At 43.8% G+C, this 19,698-nt stretch overlaps 4 protein-coding genes across 6 annotated transcripts; 2 read left to right on the top strand and 2 right to left on the bottom strand.

The window, feature by feature from the left end:
• Window positions 1-5,288: 5,288 nt before the first annotated feature.
• On the bottom strand, window positions 5,289-7,245 carry LOC117583065 (peroxisomal membrane protein 11C). Of its 2 annotated transcripts, none has more exons than XM_034271237.1 (4): window positions 7,079-7,245; window positions 5,798-6,162; window positions 5,679-5,738; window positions 5,289-5,617 (listed from the first exon to the last, which is right to left on the bottom strand). In XM_034271237.1, exons 1-4 carry the CDS (start codon window positions 7,145-7,147, stop codon window positions 5,410-5,412), a joined length of 702 nt encoding a protein of 233 aa, XP_034127128.1. In that variant the 5' UTR covers window positions 7,148-7,245; the 3' UTR covers window positions 5,289-5,409. The 2 variants fall into 2 exon arrangements, with proteins under 2 accessions (XP_034127128.1, XP_034127127.1); XM_034271236.1 differs by lacking the exon at window positions 7,079-7,245 and adding an exon at window positions 6,655-6,761.
• A 335-nt stretch (window positions 7,246-7,580) lies between these two features.
• LOC117583056 (TAF5-like RNA polymerase II p300/CBP-associated factor-associated factor 65 kDa subunit 5L) lies at window positions 7,581-10,428 on the top strand. The gene is made up of 5 exons (XM_034271222.1): window positions 7,581-7,995; window positions 8,074-9,350; window positions 9,411-9,711; window positions 9,774-10,120; window positions 10,186-10,428. The coding sequence occupies exons 1-5, from the start codon at window positions 7,822-7,824 to the stop codon at window positions 10,331-10,333; spliced, it is 2,247 nt and encodes a 748-aa protein (XP_034127113.1). The 5' UTR covers window positions 7,581-7,821; the 3' UTR covers window positions 10,334-10,428.
• A 39-nt stretch (window positions 10,429-10,467) lies between these two features.
• LOC117583059 (transcription elongation factor B polypeptide 3) lies at window positions 10,468-14,218 on the bottom strand. Of its 2 annotated transcripts, none has more exons than XM_034271230.1 (8): window positions 13,807-14,218; window positions 12,877-13,572; window positions 12,384-12,809; window positions 12,097-12,317; window positions 11,938-12,032; window positions 11,628-11,827; window positions 11,274-11,565; window positions 10,468-11,215 (listed from the first exon to the last, which is right to left on the bottom strand). In XM_034271230.1, the coding sequence occupies exons 1-8, from the start codon at window positions 13,885-13,887 to the stop codon at window positions 11,136-11,138; spliced, it is 2,091 nt and encodes a 696-aa protein (XP_034127121.1). In that variant the 5' UTR covers window positions 13,888-14,218; the 3' UTR covers window positions 10,468-11,135. The 2 variants fall into 2 exon arrangements, with proteins under 2 accessions (XP_034127121.1, XP_034127122.1); XM_034271231.1 differs by having other exon boundaries at window positions 10,468-11,212; window positions 11,277-11,565; window positions 13,807-14,217.
• Window positions 14,219-14,521: 303 nt separating this feature from the next.
• Window positions 14,522-16,215, top strand: LOC117583062 (uncharacterized protein CG4449). Its single transcript, XM_034271234.1, has 6 exons — window positions 14,522-14,654; window positions 14,720-15,306; window positions 15,368-15,465; window positions 15,533-15,711; window positions 15,771-15,984; window positions 16,049-16,215. The coding sequence occupies exons 1-6, from the start codon at window positions 14,597-14,599 to the stop codon at window positions 16,137-16,139; spliced, it is 1,227 nt and encodes a 408-aa protein (XP_034127125.1). The 5' UTR covers window positions 14,522-14,596; the 3' UTR covers window positions 16,140-16,215.
• Window positions 16,216-19,698: the final 3,483 nt, after the last annotated feature.

Below are 19,698 nucleotides of genomic sequence, written 5' to 3'. Positions count from 1 at the left end.
CAAACAGCATTTGGATGCAGCTTCGATGCTGGAGCGATGAAATTAACGATTTCATTTACCCATCAACCATCAAACGAACCCCACACTATAATTGTTACTTTTTGGCTAAGAAAGCTGTTCTAAATCTATTCCTTATTTTGTTATTGTGTAATTTTAAGCTTACGAGAGAGAGAGCGCGGAAGCTGGATCGAGAATCAGGATTAGCTTCTCACCCTCGCCCGCGAGATTGGAGAATTTATTTTTGTTGTTTATATTTTTTTTGCGCTAGTATTGAGGAATTTTATGTGGTTTCTTTTTACTTAGCCAAGCCCCGTACAAATATTCTATATATTTAGGTACATCTATGGACTGTCCGTTGAACGTTTATCTATCAGGGAATTTCAATTTTTAGGAGAGTTTTTTAAAAATTGTAAATTCATTTACCTTTTGCCTACCCTTACCCTCTGCCCCTATTTCTGTCATTTATTGAATTTTTGTTACATTTTTGAGTTTATTTGATTTACGAGATTTTCAATGTTCAGTTTTCTTTTTGTTATTTTCGATTAGTTTTAAGAACAAACACGAAACACGCAAACTTTTTGTTAAACATTTACTCACGATGCCTGATTAATTGTTGAACTTTTTTTTAAGGGAACTTTATTATGCTTTTGGCTTTTTTGGCTGTTACAGTTTAAGAGCGCCCCATGCCATGGCGCTATAAGCATATTATATCTATGTCTTACATATTTTTTCATGTATTTTGAGAAAGGATCTCCAGTGCTTTAACCACTTATTATCCATATACCTATACACACACAACGTATGTAGCCACGAAACACGCACTAATCTTTACATATTGTTAAATAACAATGATTTAATTTAATTCATTTTTTGTACACTTGCATAAAGATCAACTCACAAAAACACACATATTCACAAATCTAAAAGAAACATGTTGCTTTTTCTTACTCATTAAATTTCCTACTTTTCATTTAGCAAACACTTATTCGAAGCTTAACCAACACTACTAACCTCTTCCAAGCTTTTCCCAGCAGATTGTTACTCTTAAGAATCGCCGATATCCGAAAAGAAAGAAACAAACTTACTAGTCATAATATCAAAAGTTAAATTCAAACGAATTTAAGCATAAAAACAATCAAATTACTTTACCAAGACAAAACAAACTGAACGAAATCTAAATGCTGGTTTAAAACACTGGCGACTGGTGACTGTACTCCAGGCTGACATCTGTCAGGGGATGCTGTGTCGAATTTTAACAAAATCATGCTCTACACTCTCTAAACTCTATTTTAGGCATTAATTGATTTTAGCATTATTTAAAGACACCATACACTCCACACACAAAACGATAAATAAGAAGAACCTACAGGGATTTTATGGTAGAAAAACAAATTAAAAAAGGAAACAAAATAATTATAATATTAACAATACCAAAAAGGGCAAATGTTGAGCGAATGCTGCGCTGCAGAATAGTTAAATTTGTTTAGTTTTTAATGTATCAATTTGCAGAGATAAGTAATTTTTAATTAACAAATACGAGGATGATGAGGAGAAAGAATTGTATGAGTATGGAGAAAGGAGAAAGGAGAATGGAATGCGGGTCTAGGGTAACCATGGATGCCTCTTAGTGTAACGGTTTCTGTTGTAGCGCCTCTACCTACAAAAATCTTAGTTTCCTTTGCCTTTAGGGATCCCCCGGCCCCCACAGTGGTCGGTCCCGATGCAAGCCAAAGAGTGTATAAGAGCAATAAACCCAAAAAATAGAGATCGCTATGAATGCTAGTCAAATGCATTCTTACTAACCATTTACCCCATAAATAAATACCTATCTATATACAGTATACACACAGACACACACACACACACACACACACACATACCCATATACATAACGTATAATGCCTTAGATAAGGTTAAGGAATGATTAAGGAATAGGAATGGATTAAGGAGCGAATCCCAAGCAAATCACCCACTTAAATCGCTTTAATGCCAACCACAAATCAAAACAAAAGCTTATTGACTACTTTTAAATGCAGTTTACATTCTATTGTACTACGATGCAATGCAAGTATACTCTACATATGTACATCCTATACCTATACCAAAAGCCTATACCTATACCTACACCTAGAGTTAGATCATACGAATAGTTTATAAATCAGGATATCAGGGGTTGCGGTGGACAGAAAAAGAGTTGAACATTTCGCTGGAATTAACCTTAAACTATATACAAGATACAGACATACATATAGCTATATATACATACAGTATGAGTATTAAAATGGAGGATGGGTTATAGGATATATTTTAAATCTGAAAGTTGAACGAATCACAAATACCCTGTAATATTTAAGCTAGACAAACTGTAAAGATAAAATGGTGCTTTAGCTGAATTATTAATAATTGTAAGACTTACCTTGAGGGGCGGCTACAGTCAGTAGTTTCCCCTCGCTCATTGGATGGATGGATTCTTTTTAAATTACATTTTGTAGCCTCTTTTTTATTCTTACATACCCATTCAACTATTGGATGCAAAGTGTTTTAGCTCAAGCTTTGAATTTTCAGATACAACATACAAAAAAATACTCTCAACAATCACACACACACTCGAAACTCGAAAACTTGCATACATATTCGTGAAACAATTTTAAATATCTACCTACATTTACGATACTTTTTACTCACCAATGACGAAATAAGGCGACGGCGAACAACTTTTAATGGAACATTTTAAGGCTTTTTCGGCCAGATGGCAATTGGCGCACTTAATCTCGATCGATCGGATGTTAAATCAGTTTTACTTTAAAGTTTTTAACGCTTTTACAAGCTAAACTACCAAAACAAAAACAAAAACGAAAATAACAAAAAAAAAACGAGATTTTTAAATTTAATCTACAAACATTTTAAACTTTTCCGCACTGGCTTTTCATCTAATTTAAAAAAGAAGACATTTTATTTTCAAAAGAAAAAGAAAAGGAAGAATTATTATGTATCAATAAAACACACACAAGAAAAACAAGAAAAAGACAAATTAATATTTAAACGAAATGTAAAGGAACCAAAATCGAACGCTTCCCACGCAAAACCGATAATATTAAATTTTAGCAAAGTAAAAGTAAAAAATAATTAAGGAGTTTATGCAAAGCGAAATTAGACAACAATAAAATCTTAACTACCAATGCAACAAATACTACATAGTACAGATATATATATATATATATATATATATTAATATACATATACATACATACATATATTTTACAGACACAAGTCATCCGCTTATCTACTATACACCCCATTACTCTAAGACTCCTACGAGATCACTATAAAAAGAAAGAGTAAAAAACGTATTTTTAAACTCAAGGTGAAAGAATCCGAAAATCCGATGGGAGGAATATCTCTACTCTTATGCCGATATCTCTACACACACACATTAACTGTATACTGTAACCTACATATACCGTACTATATACCATATACTAAAACTACAGCTCTCTATACTAATCGATGCCCTTATATATACACAGCGGATATTTTTACTATCGTATTACCGACTGATGATTGTTCATCTGGTATTCAAAAATTCACACAAGACAACAAACAAACCACACAAGCGAACATGTGAGACACATTTTGGGGGAACATAAAAGCAAGAACTTTGCAAATTGAATTTTAAACAGTAGCACACGGAATTTGCTCGGCAAATGTGTTACAGTTAGGCAATAAGCATAGGCGATAAGGATAAGAACGCAATAAGAACGGTTTTTAAAAAGACTATTATACAACCTACTATATACGAGTATATTATATATATACACAAAGGCAAAGAAAAGAAAAGATGGAATACGAGTATGTAAGAAAATACCGAAATATTCAGAATTCAGAACGGAATACTAAGCTTTTAATGCAATAATCAAATACCACATACAATATGAATATATTTTAATAGTACTTGAAGAAGAAGGAATACGAATACGAATACGAATACGAATCTGTGCGTACACTGTTGTTATAGCAGGAAGAATGTGAAGAGGATTTAGAAGAATATTTAGTACGGGGTCGTCGTCACCGGCCAGCGAGTTACCCCTAGATAAGGGTTGTACCCTCAGGGCTGGTGTTGGGGGCGACCCAACTAATTGATTTTCCCACCTTATATAGGAATATAAACAAAAATTACTGCAGTGCCATTTTAAATAGCTTCCAATATATATATTGTATACCTATTTATGTATGTAATAAAAACTATTACTACCTATATATTGTTATGAGCAAAAGTTCAAATTGCATTATGGTTATAACAACTACACACACACACACACACGCGCACACCCATACACTCATTCATTCATTCACATAGATACACACAGCTACAAAAAAGCAAATGGAACAAAGTTGAACATTTTTTGTGAACTTTTTGAGGCTTTTTTTTTGTATACGAATTGCAAAGGGAAACACGAGCATAACGAAATAAAAGGAAAGGGACGAATAATACTATAAATATAAACAATAATGATACGCATAACCGTACAACTCCTGTAGCTAGGTATATTATTGAACAATTAACAAATCCACAACAACAAATATCTCTATTTATATCAGACTAACGAGAATTTTAATGATACGCACTAAAAGATACGGGGGGCTATAATACAGGACTCCATTAATATTTCGTACATCTAAAGAGCTTACCCATGAAGCAAAAAGCAAAGCAGAGCAGAGCAGAGAAGGAAACCCGAAGATAATGATATAAATAATAATACCAATTGTTAATAACTATGCAGCATAAATAAGAATCTATTTACTAACAAAATGTTATTTTAAACCATAGCCGAAGGCCACAGAAGACCAGAATGGAGGTAGTCTGTCTTGTCGGTCGGTCGGTCATTCGGTGCCTCATGTAATCTAAATCGAAGAATCGAGTAAATCAAGTTATAAACCCCATAAACATAACGAGTATAATATCAGACATATGAGTATTTTAAATATGCCTAGGGAAGAACATTGTATACAATGACTGCTAAACTGATGACAAATCGTATAAATGAAACAAACATAAACATAATTATTATTCATAATTCTTGTAATGAACCCTCGCCTCGGCAGGGCGATGACAATATTCATGAAGAGAGGGGAGCCTGTACATTATGTTAAGCCTTATATGCTGGCATGCTGAAGGCGCACTAAAACATCCATTACATGTATCGGAACCTAACAGCAAACACACAATAAAATGAAGTAACAGATAATAAAGGACACACAGACCAAGATCCATCACAAGACTTTCTTAATTGTTTAGCGTGTATTTTGTGCGCGGTTACACTTACTTTACTAACGTACAACAACTTCTAAGGACTAGTTTAAAACTTTCGTTCATCAAAAATACGAGTACAAAAAGGCGAGCGGCGACAACTACTTGTTCAGTTTTCTTTTGGCAAAGATCTGATAGATGCCAAGGCCGGCGGATAGGGTGCCTATCGCCCCCACCTGGAAGGTGGAGAGCTTGCCGCCCCACAGATAGCCTCCGGGAAGGGTGCTGACGGCGTGCACAAAGTCCAGGGATATGCGAGCAATGGACACCAGCTCCAGGCGATGCTTGGCCAAGGTAGTGGCATCAATGCTGTAAGTAGGGATTGCGTCAAGAGTGGCGGAAAATGTGTAACTGAAAATTGATAACTTACTCGCTTAGCTTTGGATTGCAGCTCAGTTTTTCCTGATTCAGGGAGAAGTTACGCATTGTTCTGCAAGAGAAACCCATGGGATTAGGCGATCTTTTAATTTCAATTAATTTTCTATGTACCGCATCAGGTTGAGGTAAACGGAGAGCACCCAGAATATGGAATTTACGTTGTCCCATCTGTCCGCATTCTTCACATCCACAATCTTGTGCTCGGCCAGCCAGCAGACCTTCTCGATTGGGTAGTACAGCAGGTCCACGATATTGGCCGTCACCCCCAGCACGGCCATAACGCGATCCGGCTCATTCTCCCCCAAGCCATACTCCAGGGCGTACTGTATCATGGGAATGTCGTCAATCAGCCGCAGGGTGGCCCTGGCTCCGGATATCTTTGAGCTGGCCGTGGCATATCGCTTGGCCAAATCGGGATTCCTCTTCGCATGGTAGCCAGCCACCAGTTTGGCACTGTAGCAGAGCGCTTTCATCACCTGTGAAAAGAAAGAGTGAGAGAGAAAGACAAATAGATATTATTTACTCAGTGCAGCTCAGTGCGGTACAGCTGTGTATCCAATTTATCAAGCGAACAGCACCCCGTGTCTCTGTTTGCACTCACTTGACCCCTTTTACGGAACCTCCCGCGATCCGATTCCGCTCGATCCCCTATAATTGCCATTTGTGAAATTGTTTTGTTGTCACAAACAGATAAAAAACCATCAGCGATAAAAAGAACACCAGGAATGCCACAAGCATCTTCAGTAAGTGCTGCTACAAGACTGGAGCCATCGAGTATGGAATGGAGTCCTCCTCCTACTCCTCCTCCTGATGATGGGTTTTATGTTTACTCGACTGTCTATTAATATTGCAGGATATTTGCTTTGAAATCAATGGGAATGGGGTTCGACCGATTGCTTTTGTAGGTCATCGAATTTCACCCTTGCTCCCCCATCCCCATTCCGTGGCCAATACGAAAGTGAACAAACCTTTCTCTCGCAGCGTATAATCTTCTTTATCTGGCAGCGGGTTAACTGCTTGCCGGCTATAGTATTCAACATTATCTTAAGTCTGCAGCCGACGACCAAACTCTCGTGAGTAGTATTGCCTGAGCTGATAAGCCAGGTCGAATCATGCGAATCGAAGCCATTGCCAAATGCAAGAAGTGAGGCAAGGTCCAAAACTGAGACTTCCTCGTCAAAAGCTCTCAAACCCCACTGCGAAGAGCTCAAAAAACCTGTTGGTTCAAGGTCGTGACAGAGGCAGGCCCCTCTTAATGGACCCGTCATAATGCCACGATGCAGTTTCTTAAATACCTAGTTTTAGGCGAACACACGCTCTTGAGTAAAGGGTTAACAAAACAGGTGGTGCCTATTAATTGTTAATTGATTTTGGTGCTTGATTGCTCTTTACCTTATCACGGCCGCCATAGGAGTCGATAATATCACAGAATTCGCTCACGAACTTTGATGTGCTGCTCATGTTGGCTATGCTTAAAGGCCAAGTAAAAATACCGTTTTACAATACCAAATTAGTCAAACGCGCAGCGAAATGAAATAAAAGAAACAGAAACTGATCGGGAGCGGGAGGAGCAACAATAAAACAATAACAATCGAACAGCTGTTGTTGATATTGTGGCAGTCGATAGCCATAACCACATCGATATTTGCTTTGTCGGCGTATCGGTGTCCCATCTCTACTGTGCTAAGATTTCTTCATATTTTAACCATTGAATGCAGACAAACTTGCACAAAAACATATTAAACAACAAAAACAGCCATCAAGCTAAGGTTGTAGAAAAAAGAATGAGCAAACCAAAACAAACTAATTTGGCAATAACAAAATTCAAATCGTTACGTTACGCACGCTACACGGAAATTATGACGTAAGGAAATCTAATACATCGATAAATGAACTTACCATCGCTATGCAACTGCATAAAAATTATTAACTTTAGCGGCCCAAATCAATTTCGGTTCAATCATTTGTAATCAATCGAAGACGGGAACCACGAAAAACGGGAAGATACATTTTCAATGCCAACGATCGAGTAGAAGGAGCCTCTGGTCAACGGAAGCGACTGTCAAAGCACGCAACACTGATGCTTGCGTGAGGTGCAGGACAGGATCAGGATTCTTTGCATCGACTGCTCAAATATGAGTTTGCCCAATGCCAACATCAATAACAACAACAACAATAACCACGCGCACGCCTCTTCGCCCAACTACACTGGTGGCGCCGGAATAAAGACAACTGTAACCAAAAAATCCTCGAAAACCGATTTACTGCGCTGCGCCGTAGGACTGCTGCTGAAGCAGAAAAACTATGTGGTACGAGTTGTGCTGTTGCACCGCAAATCAATGTACTCTCCTTATGCTAATCACCAATCATTTTCACTTCCCCCACAGAGTAATGAGCGATTCCGCCGCTCGGACTTTCTCCTACTGCAAAACAAAAATCAGTTTGCAGTGAGCAAAATGCTTGAGACGGACCTGCATGGCGGCAACAGTTTTACCTACTCAAACGTTCAGGTGATCACCAACAACCAGCACATGGTGGACCAGCAGTTCGGACGCTTCTCGCAGTTCGTGGAGGCCCAGCCGGAGCCGCTGCGAATCGAGATGAAGCGCTTCTACGGGCCCATGCTGTGCCACTTCTACTTGGATCTGCTGAAAGCACGTGAAGCTAAGGGCGCCGTCGAGCTGCTGAGAAAGTATGCACATCTGGTGGCGCCGGTGGACATGTACGACGCCCCTTTGCCCACTAAGATCAATGGATGCACCAGCACAGAGTCAACCTTCCACATACGCTTTGCGCGGGAGGCGCAGGACACCGGCGACACGGAGCTGGACTACTTCATGAACCTGCTGCAGATACTCAGTGGCTGCATTAAGCTGGAAACTGCCGAGGCAGACGACATCGTGGCCCACTTTCGCTCCTCCAAGTACGAGCTGCACACCACATCTCAGGTTGTAGACAAGATGTGTGGCTATCTGCAGCGCCGTGGCCATGTGCTGATCATGAACCTGCTGTACACCTGGCTGCATGTGCAGATCGTGGAGAACGAGCAGCGTGTTTTCAGCGAAGATCATCTGATGGGACTGACAGACGACGTCGATGCGGACGATGTGGAAGACGCATCAGGCACTTTCAATATTCGCAGCGAGCAGAAGCCGGGAAAGTCCAGTGCAGAGAAAAATAGCAGAAAACGACCCGCCGAGGAGCCAACCGTCAAGCTGGAGAACGACATCAAGAAGGAGCCGGACGGCGATGAATTCGCAGAGACCACCCGGTCGCAGCTCAACGTTGATGGCTGCCTGGAAACCCTCAAGTCCTGCACATCTCAAGTTCTCAAGGCTCAGATCGAACTCCCGCGCTTCCTGAAGATCAGCGAGCGTACGCGTGGCCTCACCGCGGCTCATCTGGATGCCAGCGAGTGCCACATGGTGGCGGGGTTCGACAACTCCTCCGTTCAGCTGTGGCAGCTCAATCAGCACAGTTGTCGGGGCAAGAGCTTCTACAGACGCTACCCGCAATCGCAGTGCCCCTGGGAGCTCAACAACTGCGAGAACAACGAGGAGGAAGAGGATGAGACAGCAAGCAACGAGGAGAAAACTGAATGCACAGAGGAAGAGCGTCGGCAACGCAACAGGGCGGAACGTCTTAAATATGCAGACAATTCCTTGTAAGTGAAGCCTTTTTTCCACAGCTGAACAATTTCTTTGACCATCATTTTGACACACAGCAATGAATATGGCGGCCTGCAGCTGCGTGGTCATACCAGAGGCGTCACCGACGTACGCTTCTCTGCTCACTATCCGCTCCTGTACAGCGTCTCGAAGGACTCCACCATGCGCTGTTGGCGGGCCCACAACCTGCACTGCGCTGCCATATACCGCAGCCACAACTATCCTATTTGGTGCATGGACGAGAGCCCCGTGGGCCAGTATGTGGTCACAGGCTCCAAAGATTTGAGCGCCCGCCTGTGGTCCCTGGAACGCGAGCACGCACTCATTATCTATGCAGGCCACACGCAGGACGTAGAGGTGGGCTACCAACAAGCATTTTAGTCCTGTAAAAATATGCCTAAAGATCTGATTTGTTACAGTGCGTTGCCTTTCATCCGAATGGCAACTACTTGGCCACTGGATCCGCAGATCACTCGGTGCGTTTGTGGTGTGCCACCAGCGGCAAGCTGATGCGTGTGTTTGCAGATTGCCGCCAAGCAGTGACCAACCTGGCGTTCAGTCCCGATGGCAAAATGCTGGCCGCCGCCGGGGAGGAGGCCAAGGTGCGCATATTCGATCTGGCCGCTGGGGCACAGCTCAGCGAGCTGAAGGATCATCCGGCACCGGTTAGCTCTTTGGCTTGGAGTCCACACAATCAGCATTTGGCCACAACCTGCAGCGATGGCAGCTTGAGGCTCTGGGACATCAAGAAGCTCACTCCCATGAGGTGGGTATTTCCATTTGCATTTCCGAATTGATTTTCAATGAGTTTCTCTTTTTTCCCACACACAGTGAGAACAGCAGTGGGGGATGCTCCACCTCATCGACCTCTTACCTATCGGGCACATCGAATCGTCTGTTAGCCATGAATAGTTCCTGCCAGCGGTTGGTCGATGTGTTCTACGGAAGCAGCAAGACGCTCTACTGCATTGGAGCTTAATCGAGAACAAATGAATTTCCAGTTCCAATGTTTTATGCTTGAAAATAATTTATTTGTAATAAGTCTGTATAATATTACTGTTACTATTATGTGTATGTGTGTGTTTGTGTGGTGTTCAACAATTGGTTTCCTCCTTGTCTCTGTTAGGGGGGGGCGGGTTGTATTCTATATACTATAATTTATCCCATTATATTAACAATTAGTGTGATCGTTCGACTCCTTTCAAATGTCAGCAAGTCGCTGGTCGGCCATTGAGCTACTGATTACTGACTGATTCATACAATTTCCCTGGCTTACTAGTGGAATAAAGGACCTTTGATTATAGCATTAGGTTTATAAATTTCGATTAACATGTGGGATTAACATAGATATATATACAATTTTGAGTCTGAATCTGAAACGGCCTGGAACCACCTCTTCTCCTCTGTTTGACTTTCGACACTCGCACAGCCCTCTGGGACAAACGAACTTAAATTTAAAATTTTACTTATTGACAATTGAGTTTAAAAAGATCCAACTACTAACTTGAACATAATCGAATTTCTCCAACAACAAAACGTTGACTTACAATAGCTATAAATGAAACTTAGGAGCTATAGTACACGATAGAATTATCCAAGGGGATAGAACATGAATAAATAAGAACGTGAGCGGTACCGGATGTTGCGTGCCGCAATCGAATCTCCCCTGAAGAAAAGAAAAACCTGCGGCCGCCGCGTTACACTTTGAAGTTAATGATGTGCTTTCTTGAGTATAAGATTGATTGTAACATTGTAATAGCTGCCCCATACTATTCCACCTTCTATCTCTTGTGGCGTCCGCGCATAAACTGCAAGGTCTTGGCCATCAGAGGGGCCTTTTTGGGTCGCATCGGAGCCACAGCTGCAGAAGGAAAAATTAAGTTAGATCACACAAAATTCGCACTTCCCAATTCGCTTACCCATTTGCGCCGTGTCACGCCCGGCACCCAGTACTCGCAGTCGGGCATCGCCCACCTTGGCCGCATTGGGCGTCACACTGGAGAGGGCCGCCACTCGGGCGGCTGGTGTGGCTATCATTTTGCCCCTGGTGCCGTACTGCTCCTGCTTGCGTTGCACGTTGCGTGGTGGCTTTACCATCGAGTCTACGAATGCCAACTGAGTTTTGCGCACTGGAGCCTCGCTGATCTTCTGCGAGGCCCGGATGCTCTCCGCGAGTATGCTGAGCTTGCGATCCTTCTCCTCTTGGCAGCGCTGCAAGGGAAAAAATCGTAGCTTTATGTTCGTTTTTCAGATAATGATAGGTCGGTGCGTACCAAGAACATTTCACGCCATGTCTCCATCTCCTCACGCCTCTGACTGCGACAGTTGCGCGTGACATGCATCTGCCATAGGATATCGCTGTCTTCCATTAGATACGGATTGTACTCCTCGAAGTTTAACAGCTGCTGAGGCGTTGCTCTCTCCAGAACCGGTCGAAGTACCTCAAAAGGTACGCCACCGGTGTACTCCAAGGCTGTCAGACGACAAAATAAAGTTATCAAAGACCAAAGACCAAAAACAAAATATTATTTGTGTTTGGTAAGCAAAACTTGAAATACATTCAAGTCCATTCCGTCCACTTACCATCAATATTCTTCTGAAGGACGCGAGTGCACAGATCAAATAGTGAGGCCACCTGCAGAATTTGGCCAGTCCTCACACCTGAGTAGATCTTAGTGCTGCCGTTCAACCAAAAGATATAATCAAAAGGTTGATTGGTAAGAGACTAGAGGAAGTACCCACCGCATTGTTTTTGAGGAAATGCCTGCGGCCAGGGCCTCCGATTCGTTGAAGTAGCGCGCGGCAGAGGACTTGTGGGATCCCCCGCCATGGTTGAATACCACATCCATGACCGTCTGATTAAGGGGCAAGGGTTTGTAGTTGTTCGAAATGGTTGGCAGCTCTAGGGCAATGCTCGGATCCAGTGGCTCCAGCTTGGCGGTGGAGGCCAATAGCTCGGGTTTCTAAGCAAAGAGCATTTTTTGAAGACTATCAATGGTCGGATCTATGAGGGATTTTTGGCAAATTACTTTGGTAGTGACGGGTCGGCTGCTGCTGGAGGAAGCCTCCCTGTAGGATGGTGCAACAGCTGCTGCGGCAGCTGCTGCTGATGATGTTGAGGAAGTAGAGGCTGCTGTGGTGTGTGGCTTGACCACATGCTTCGCTTTGAAGCTGATTTTCTTGCTGCTGCTCATGGGCATGTTGAGCATGCCGAGAACGTCATCGAAATTGGCTCCCATGCTGGAGTCAAAGCCATCCACAGACTCCTCTTGACCGGTTATATCTTTGGTCGTTTTGGTTTTCGCTATTTTGGGCTTGGGTGTGGCGAACTCCTCCTCTTGCTGCTGCGGGCTGTGATGTCGCTTGGATGACTTGGACGATGAGGAAGATGACTTGTGCCTATCCGATTTACCTTTCGGCGTTTTTTGATCGAAGTGTTTAGGTTTTTCTTTATCCTGAGAGAAGCATAAGTTAATGGAAGCACTATGACGATGGTGTCAATGGTAAAGGCCTCTTTCTTACCTCTTTCAAGCTCTTTTCGTGCTTTGATTCGCTGTGTTCTTTGTCGCTTTTGTGACTCTCGGATTTGCTGCTGTGGTGGCTGGTGCTGGTGCTGTTCCTGTGGCTGCTGCTGCTGCTGCTGCGCGACTGTTTTGATGAGGACGAGTCCTTAGTCTTGTGTTCGCCATTCGATCTCTCGTCCCTGTGCTGCTTGGACTCCTTGTGGCTCTCCCTTTCCTTGTCCTTTTCCTTGTCCTTGTCCCTCGACCTATCATGGCGGCTACTCTTGTGTTTCTTGTCCGATTCCGACTTGGAGCTCTTCGAGTGATGCTTACTGCTGCTGCTTCTCTCGGACTTGCTCTTGGAGCTGCTCTCGTCGTGCCGGGACTTTCGCTTGCTGCTGCTGTGATCGTCGTCGCCGCTGGATGAATTGCTGCCTTTGTACTCCTGTTCCTTGTCATCCTCACTGGATCGCCGACCATTCGATTTTCCCGAATCCTCCTCGTGGCTTGTGTTTGCCGTTGCCGATGGCGTTGGCTCGGCGGGCTCCTCCTCGGCGGCCACCATGGCCTTCCATCGTGTGACTAGAGTGCGGGCGGCCACCCCAACCTCGCCGTTGAATTTTCGCAGGGCATTCACAGTCTTGCCAATGCCCGTCTCCTGCAGGTGCTCGAATTTGATGGGCAGATTGAACAGCTTTGTGATGCAGTGCATCAGCTGGGGGCGAACATATTTTTTCAGATGATTAGAGGTTAGATTAGACCCTAGCTTAGGGTCTAAGCCATGCGGCAGGTCTCTAAAATGTTTTAACATTTCGCAAGAAAATGAAAGGGACCAGGTGCACGACCCCGACGACTTACAAAACTAACATCAAGCGCTATGTATAGGTGAGGGTAGGGGACACAAACAACACACACACGCAAACACACACCAACACACACACACACTTACCCTCTTCTCGTCCTCGCCGTGCCTCTCGATGCTCCGCTGATAGTGACGCACAACATCGACCAGATTGTTTGTGGAAGTCATTGCCGTGAGAGGATCGAGGTGCTGCTGGCTCTGCTAACGTGAAATTGCTTATTCACTTTTCTTTTCGCTTCTCTTCTGCTTCAGAGACCACTTTCTTAGACCCAACAGAAAATTGGCACGCAAGCAGCTTCGTCAAGAGCTATTTGCACGGGGTTTTAAAACACGAAATATCAACACGAGGACACACAGGAGCACACACAAAAAATGCCCTTCGGGGCAGCGGCTATAGCGAATCTGCTATTGTTTTAAGTACATTTAGGCTGGCAAAAATGTAAATTTACTATTAAAGTGCTGGCTGGAAGAGCCATTCACAACGATTTCTGAAGAAATTGGTATGACATTCACAGCTCAGATTCGCGAACAGCTGAGACAAATCGATGTCATACTGTCGCGTATCGTTAACCAAGAATACGTCATGTTACCAGCAAAATAATGCTCTCAGCCCACAGACAATGGCTTAACTACAGGGATTTATAATTTACTGTCTGGGCTGAGAGTTTAGGCTGGATAGTGATACTAAAAAGAAGATAAACACCGAGGAAAATGTTTTAGGATTCGGTATATTTACAGTAGGTGTATTTTGAAAATGAGTTTTTTTGGTATATTATTGAAGGTTGTGCGTCTGTTTGTATCGATAAGCGGGCACACTGGGGTCCTTCAACAAAATATAAATTTTAAATTTTATTTTGTTTCCCAGATTTACGCTGAAATGTCTGACGACGAGTACGACATATTTAGCTCCTTGCGAACTATTAATCGCGTTAAAGGTAAAGCAACTAAATGCATATAATTCGATGGATTGATTTAACAAAACAAATGTTTCCTTTTGCAGTTCCTCCCAAGGAGGCTTATAGTCCGTCGAATGAGTCGTTCTCCAAGGAGCTGGAGGCTGAGCTACTTGATGAGCATTCCACTACCAAGAAGACCAGCAAAGCCAAAGTGAATGATACAACCACAGCCCCGACCAAGAAAAAGGACCGCAAGGGCAAGAAAAACGTCCAGCAAGATGAGAAGCCGCCCATAGGGGAGGAAGCAACAGGCGGACAAGCAAAAGAGCCGTCACGTTCGCTCTCCCCCGTCTCCAAAATGTTGTTTGAGCTGGAGCAAGAGAAGGCTAAAGCAGAGGAAGAGACGTCTGGGCCCGTGGCCAGACGTACCCGCTCCTCGCTGGGCAAAGTGGCCAATCAACCCGAGGTCAAGCAGCCATCACCGCCCAAGCGGAAAAAGTTGACAAAAAAGAACGACAGTAAATCCAAGTCTGACCAAAGGCAGACCACCATATTGCAATCTTTCAGTGGGACCACTTCCATTCCAATGCCCACCAGTTGGCGGCAACGGATGGCAGAGCTAGCAGCGCGATCACATGTTGTGGATAACATTGACTTGGTATCTGCTGTGTTACCACGTGTCGAGGGTTTTGTAAGTAATTACCAAATTGTGTGTGGAATCGATTAATATTATTACTATCCTTTTGCCGTAGGTGAATCTTGACTCTGACGATGAGGCCGAGGGCTCGAAACCAGTGGAGGAAGCACCTGTTGAATCTGAGAATCCACCCATGGATATAGCCTTGTCCTGGTACGATATTGGTAGAAAAATGATCCTAGTCTTATTCCTACAGCATGTTTTCCGATCTTGCCCATAGGTTGGGGGAGATACAGCACTACAAGTTGCGTCAGCATCGGAAATTTTTGCACATGTTCAAGGAGGTGGCCGAGCGCAATGGCGTGGATGTGGACGATATTGTGATTGACAAGTACGACACTCTGGTAGAGCCCACCGATACGCCCCACAGCATTGGCCTCATGAAGTTTCACACTCTGAGTAAGTGCTCCTTGAATCAATAACCCATAGAGACATCTCATCTTTAATTACCCATGCAGCAGGTCGCGCAATGAAGTCGAATAATAGCCACAAGAACGGGGCCGCCGCTTCCTCCGTTGTGTTAAAGAAAGCACACAAATTCCAGTTGAAAGTTCAGGGTGATGTGTTCAAGCGGCCCATTCTGATAGGCATGAAGAAGAAGGATGTCTTCAAGGAACTGTATCTGAAGTGTGCCGACGAACTGAACTGTGATGTCCATCTGGTGAAATTATTGTAAGTAAATCGTTGCTGGATGCTGGAAATATGACAATATAATATAACGCCTGATTTGTAACAGCTTCGATGGAGAGCTACTGGATCCCGAAGATACACCCAAAGCCCAGGGTATGGAAGGCAACGAAATAATTGATTTGCATTTGAAGACCTAAAAGTGTTAGCCCCATAAGTTACAGTATTAATATTCTATTGATTTGAGTTAGTTTAAATTTTGGTTTAATGATGTGATTTTGTATTGTTTTTGTTTAAAGAATAAGTATAGCTTCAACCCCAACCCTCAAGCATCCATGCCATGCACCCCTAATAGTACATTACTTTGTTTATCTAGCACAGACTCGTACGCCAAATCTCGGGCAGAGTCTAGCGCGAATGCTGCTGTCGGGCTTTCACATTTGCGGGGGGGTGGCACTTGGGGTGGATTTGTTGTTGCGCGGCGTTGGGGTGGTGTTTGGAATAGTTTGAAAGCCTCATTCTGCCGGCTTTCCTCTTTCTCTCTCTCTCTCTCTCTCTGGCTGAGGTTGTGGCTCTCCCTTATCCTTGTGCAGTTTCCCCTGGAATTTCGCTGCAGAAATTATGACACAGGACCAAAGAGGAAACTCTTGAGAGAGCAAATGCAAAGCTCTCTCTCTCTCTGGAGAAAAGCTCTCTCCTCTCTCTCTCTCGCATTGAGTTTAGTCAGCTGCCAGTAGATTTTCCGACTCGTCGTTTCCTTTTCAATCAGCAGACAGAAAGAGTTTATCCTTCGTGCTTGATGGACGCCTTTTGTTCGCGCTTGTGCAGCCTTCAGAGAAACCAACAAATATCATTTTCAATCGTATGAAACTCATTGTTAGCATTGAGCATTGTTTCGTTTTCCAATTTGTTTGCCAGCCCCCCCCTTGCGCTCTCGCCACCACCCCCCCTACATGCCAATGTCAATGTTTGTGTGTGAAAATAAACGTGAAAAAGTCAAGTGAATATTCTCCCCTCCATAAAAAAGTGTCGTGTTAACCCACAGCCCCCCACCATATCATACGAACGAGTATTTGTGCATATATTTGGCGCCCAAAACTGTCGAAGTAAGCGAAGGATACTCCCTACCCCCCAGGCAGGCGTTGTTGTGACGATTCTTATAGGTAAAGCATACTGTACGGTAGATATTATGCTCCCGGCTATGGTCCTCCCACCCCACCCACTGCTGACATTGACAGTGACTCTGACAAATGTGTTGGCCATGTTTACTTGGTGGCTTAAACAAGTTAATTGCCGTGCGCCAGACACAAAAACCAACAACAAGGCAACAAAGCACCTCCTGCCACAGCTCCACATCCACATCCAACTCCAACTCTACTCTTTGTCTCTCTCCCCCTCATGCTGTGTCCTGCTGCTCCCTTTGGCCCGTGGCGGTACATGTGTTCATCAATTATTCAGGCTGATTGTTGGCATTAAATATTAAAGGATGGCTCTGCTGGATATGCGCTGCTTATGAGAGAACCAACCAGATCGAACCAAAGAACTACTCGCAGCGAGAGAGAGAGAGAGAGAGAGAGAGAGAGAGAGACCCTTTAGTGCTAAAAATAAAACGTGACACCTGCAAAAATGTGCCTCAATGTACGCACCATCCAGCCCCCAGATCCCAACCCATTCCAACCTGCACAGGCTAATGGCCTTGGCTGGCTGGCTGGCAAGGCATTACTAGTTAAGGGATTTGGCTTCAAATGGGACTCGGAGGGCCTCTCGATTCTGCTCTGATTGCTCTGTCAGCAATCGAATGCTGCAGCATGTTGATTGGCCCGCAACCCACACCCACTCCCTTCCGCCTGCCTCCTGCTGAACGACCTTCAAATTGGCAGCATGCAGCATTCATGTAGCATGTATCCTAATTAATAATGCCAATTTCCCCCTAAAAGCTCTCCCATCCCAAGACATGGTCAGGAGTGCAGAGCAATTCACAGAAGTGCATGGAAAATACATATTTACATACATATTATGTACATGCTTACATACTGTAGAGGGTAAAAGAGAAGATAATGTAATGGGGGTAATATTATCTGTATTATTAATCAGAAATATATCTAGAAAATATGGCTGGTCTTTTGTGCCACAAATGTGGCTGTGGTTTGCACATTTTTATGGATACTTCGCTGATTTTTGGTATGTTTAAACATAAAACCACTATCTAGCCATCAACCAATAATCACCGTGATTGGGTAACAATAACAGTCGAAATATGTACACATCTGTGTACCAGGTCCGCTTTTTTGTCAGGCTATTTATAGCCAACGATGCGACAGACCGGAAGTAACGTAAAACGTAACAAATGACACTTTGGGGCACAATTTGCACACGTGTCGCATACGCAGCACACATGCACAGAAACGTTCTCTTAGGTAAATGCAACAACACACACACACACACACACACACACATGCTATGTATATGCCACGTTAACATGCCTCGTTGCCTGTTTTTTTTGGTTGCATTGTCCTGTGCCCTGTCCGACTCTTTGGCCCTGGACATGTTGTGTGTCCAGTCGTTTTTCTGGCCTCTCCTTGGTCGTGGTTTTTTTTTTTTCATTTGTGTGCAATAAGCAAAAAACAACATGGAAGAAAATCTCAAAACAAACTGACGCCATTTTGCCATTAATCCCGACCACTTTATGGCCAGAAACAAACAAACAAACTTGCCGCCCTCCCCTCACCGACCCCATGCCATGCAGTTTTGATACCCTAGCATTTGGATGCGGTAGCTGGCAGTCATTTCGGTTTATGGAGTGCACTTAGCAGCAGTCAATGTGGGAGAATATATCCACCAGTCTCTGCTTCAGCTGCTTACACCTCACAATGTAAAGATGGTCCAAGCCCTGCCTCTACTTTTAGTCCAGGGTATAGCCAATTCGTAGCTAAAAGTCAGACATATGTATTCCATTGTTTGGTCTATTCATTTTGGGTTTTGCTGGCTCCTTTATGCTGTTTGAGTTGGCCCCAGCCCTCAGATCCAAAGTTGGTTAATGGTAGCAATGGCTGAAAGGTTTATAGCCCGTCCAGCTACCATTTCCCGTTTTCCATTTACCATTTGCCTGGTCGTAGCGCAGTTCCTTTATTACGTTGTGTGTTTTACCAACAGCAAACACAATTGCCCTGCCCTGGCCCCAGAACCCGTACTCGCCTCGACTTTTGTTTCAAGTGCTGCTGCTGCTGCTGCTGCCGTTGCTGCTCCTGCCATCAAATGGAGTGGCCATTCCCTTCCACGACTCTGCAATTCGGACTCCAGTGCTCCATTTAACTGGGTCTCGTGGTGGTTATGGTCGTCGTGCATTGAACTGCTCTCGGTTACCTCTTCGATATTTTCTTACAGCTTGCTCCCTGTTCGGGGCTTCGCCGTCTCCTTCTGGGGCTTTGTGGCTGGTGGCTGCTGCCTCTTGCAATTATTGTTGCAAGCCTCCAACCCAGACCGCACCCTCCTGGGTGATCCTCTTCACATTTGATGTGCATTTGCATTTACGTGGCCCCCAGGCTATCGAATGCTTTTTAGTCCACGACATTGTCATTGTTGTTGCTCCCTTCTATTTTATACACTTCTATTTTTGCGCTTGCCACAAAGACCACTCCCACACGGAGTCCATGGAGTCCGAGTAGGAGAGCTTTTATTAAAGTTTTTTCGTATTGTTTGCCTTTCACAATGTCTCTCCTCTGGCAGCGACACCCGACCGACGGCCAGAAGTGGCACTGT

Source organism: Drosophila guanche, unplaced genomic scaffold, assembly GCF_900245975.1.
Source record: "Drosophila guanche unplaced genomic scaffold, DGUA_6, whole genome shotgun sequence".
Taxonomy (NCBI): Eukaryota; Metazoa; Arthropoda; class Insecta; order Diptera; family Drosophilidae; genus Drosophila; species Drosophila guanche.
Note: the sequence above shows the minus strand (reverse complement) of the source record. Positions and strands in the feature narration are given on the sequence as shown.

What these genes read in the sequence shown, in the direction of transcription:
- LOC117583065 (XM_034271236.1), bottom strand. Translation starts at nt 6,726, where the DNA reads ATGTTGAATACTATAGCCGGCAAGCAGTTAACCCGCTGCCAGATAAAG. An exon ending in TTATACGCTGCGAGAGAAAG is followed by an intron (nt 6,163 to 6,654) that starts GTTTGTTCACTT and finishes TTCTTTTCACAG; the next exon opens with GTGATGAAAGCGCTCTGCTA. An exon ending in GTTTACCTCAACCTGATGCG is followed by an intron (nt 5,739 to 5,797) that starts GTACATAGAAAA and finishes TTTCTCTTGCAG; the next exon opens with AACAATGCGTAACTTCTCCC.
- LOC117583059 (XM_034271230.1), bottom strand. Translation starts at nt 13,887, where the DNA reads ATGACTTCCACAAACAATCTGGTCGATGTTGTGCGTCACTATCAGCGG. An exon ending in GCCGACCCGTCACTACCAAA is followed by an intron (nt 12,318 to 12,383) that starts GTAATTTGCCAA and finishes CTCTTTGCTTAG; the next exon opens with AAACCCGAGCTATTGGCCTC. An exon ending in GCGTGACACGGCGCAAATGG is followed by an intron (nt 11,216 to 11,273) that starts GTAAGCGAATTG and finishes TTCCTTCTGCAG; the next exon opens with CTGTGGCTCCGATGCGACCC.
- LOC117583062 (XM_034271234.1), top strand. Translation starts at nt 14,597, where the DNA reads ATGTCTGACGACGAGTACGACATATTTAGCTCCTTGCGAACTATTAAT. An exon ending in CATGAAGTTTCACACTCTGA is followed by an intron (nt 15,712 to 15,770) that starts GTAAGTGCTCCT and finishes TTACCCATGCAG; the next exon opens with CAGGTCGCGCAATGAAGTCG. An exon ending in GTCCATCTGGTGAAATTATT is followed by an intron (nt 15,985 to 16,048) that starts GTAAGTAAATCG and finishes GATTTGTAACAG; the next exon opens with CTTCGATGGAGAGCTACTGG.
- LOC117583056 (XM_034271222.1), top strand. Translation starts at nt 7,822, where the DNA reads ATGAGTTTGCCCAATGCCAACATCAATAACAACAACAACAATAACCAC. An exon ending in GCCACACGCAGGACGTAGAG is followed by an intron (nt 9,712 to 9,773) that starts GTGGGCTACCAA and finishes GATTTGTTACAG; the next exon opens with TGCGTTGCCTTTCATCCGAA. An exon ending in AAGAAGCTCACTCCCATGAG is followed by an intron (nt 10,121 to 10,185) that starts GTGGGTATTTCC and finishes TCCCACACACAG; the next exon opens with TGAGAACAGCAGTGGGGGAT.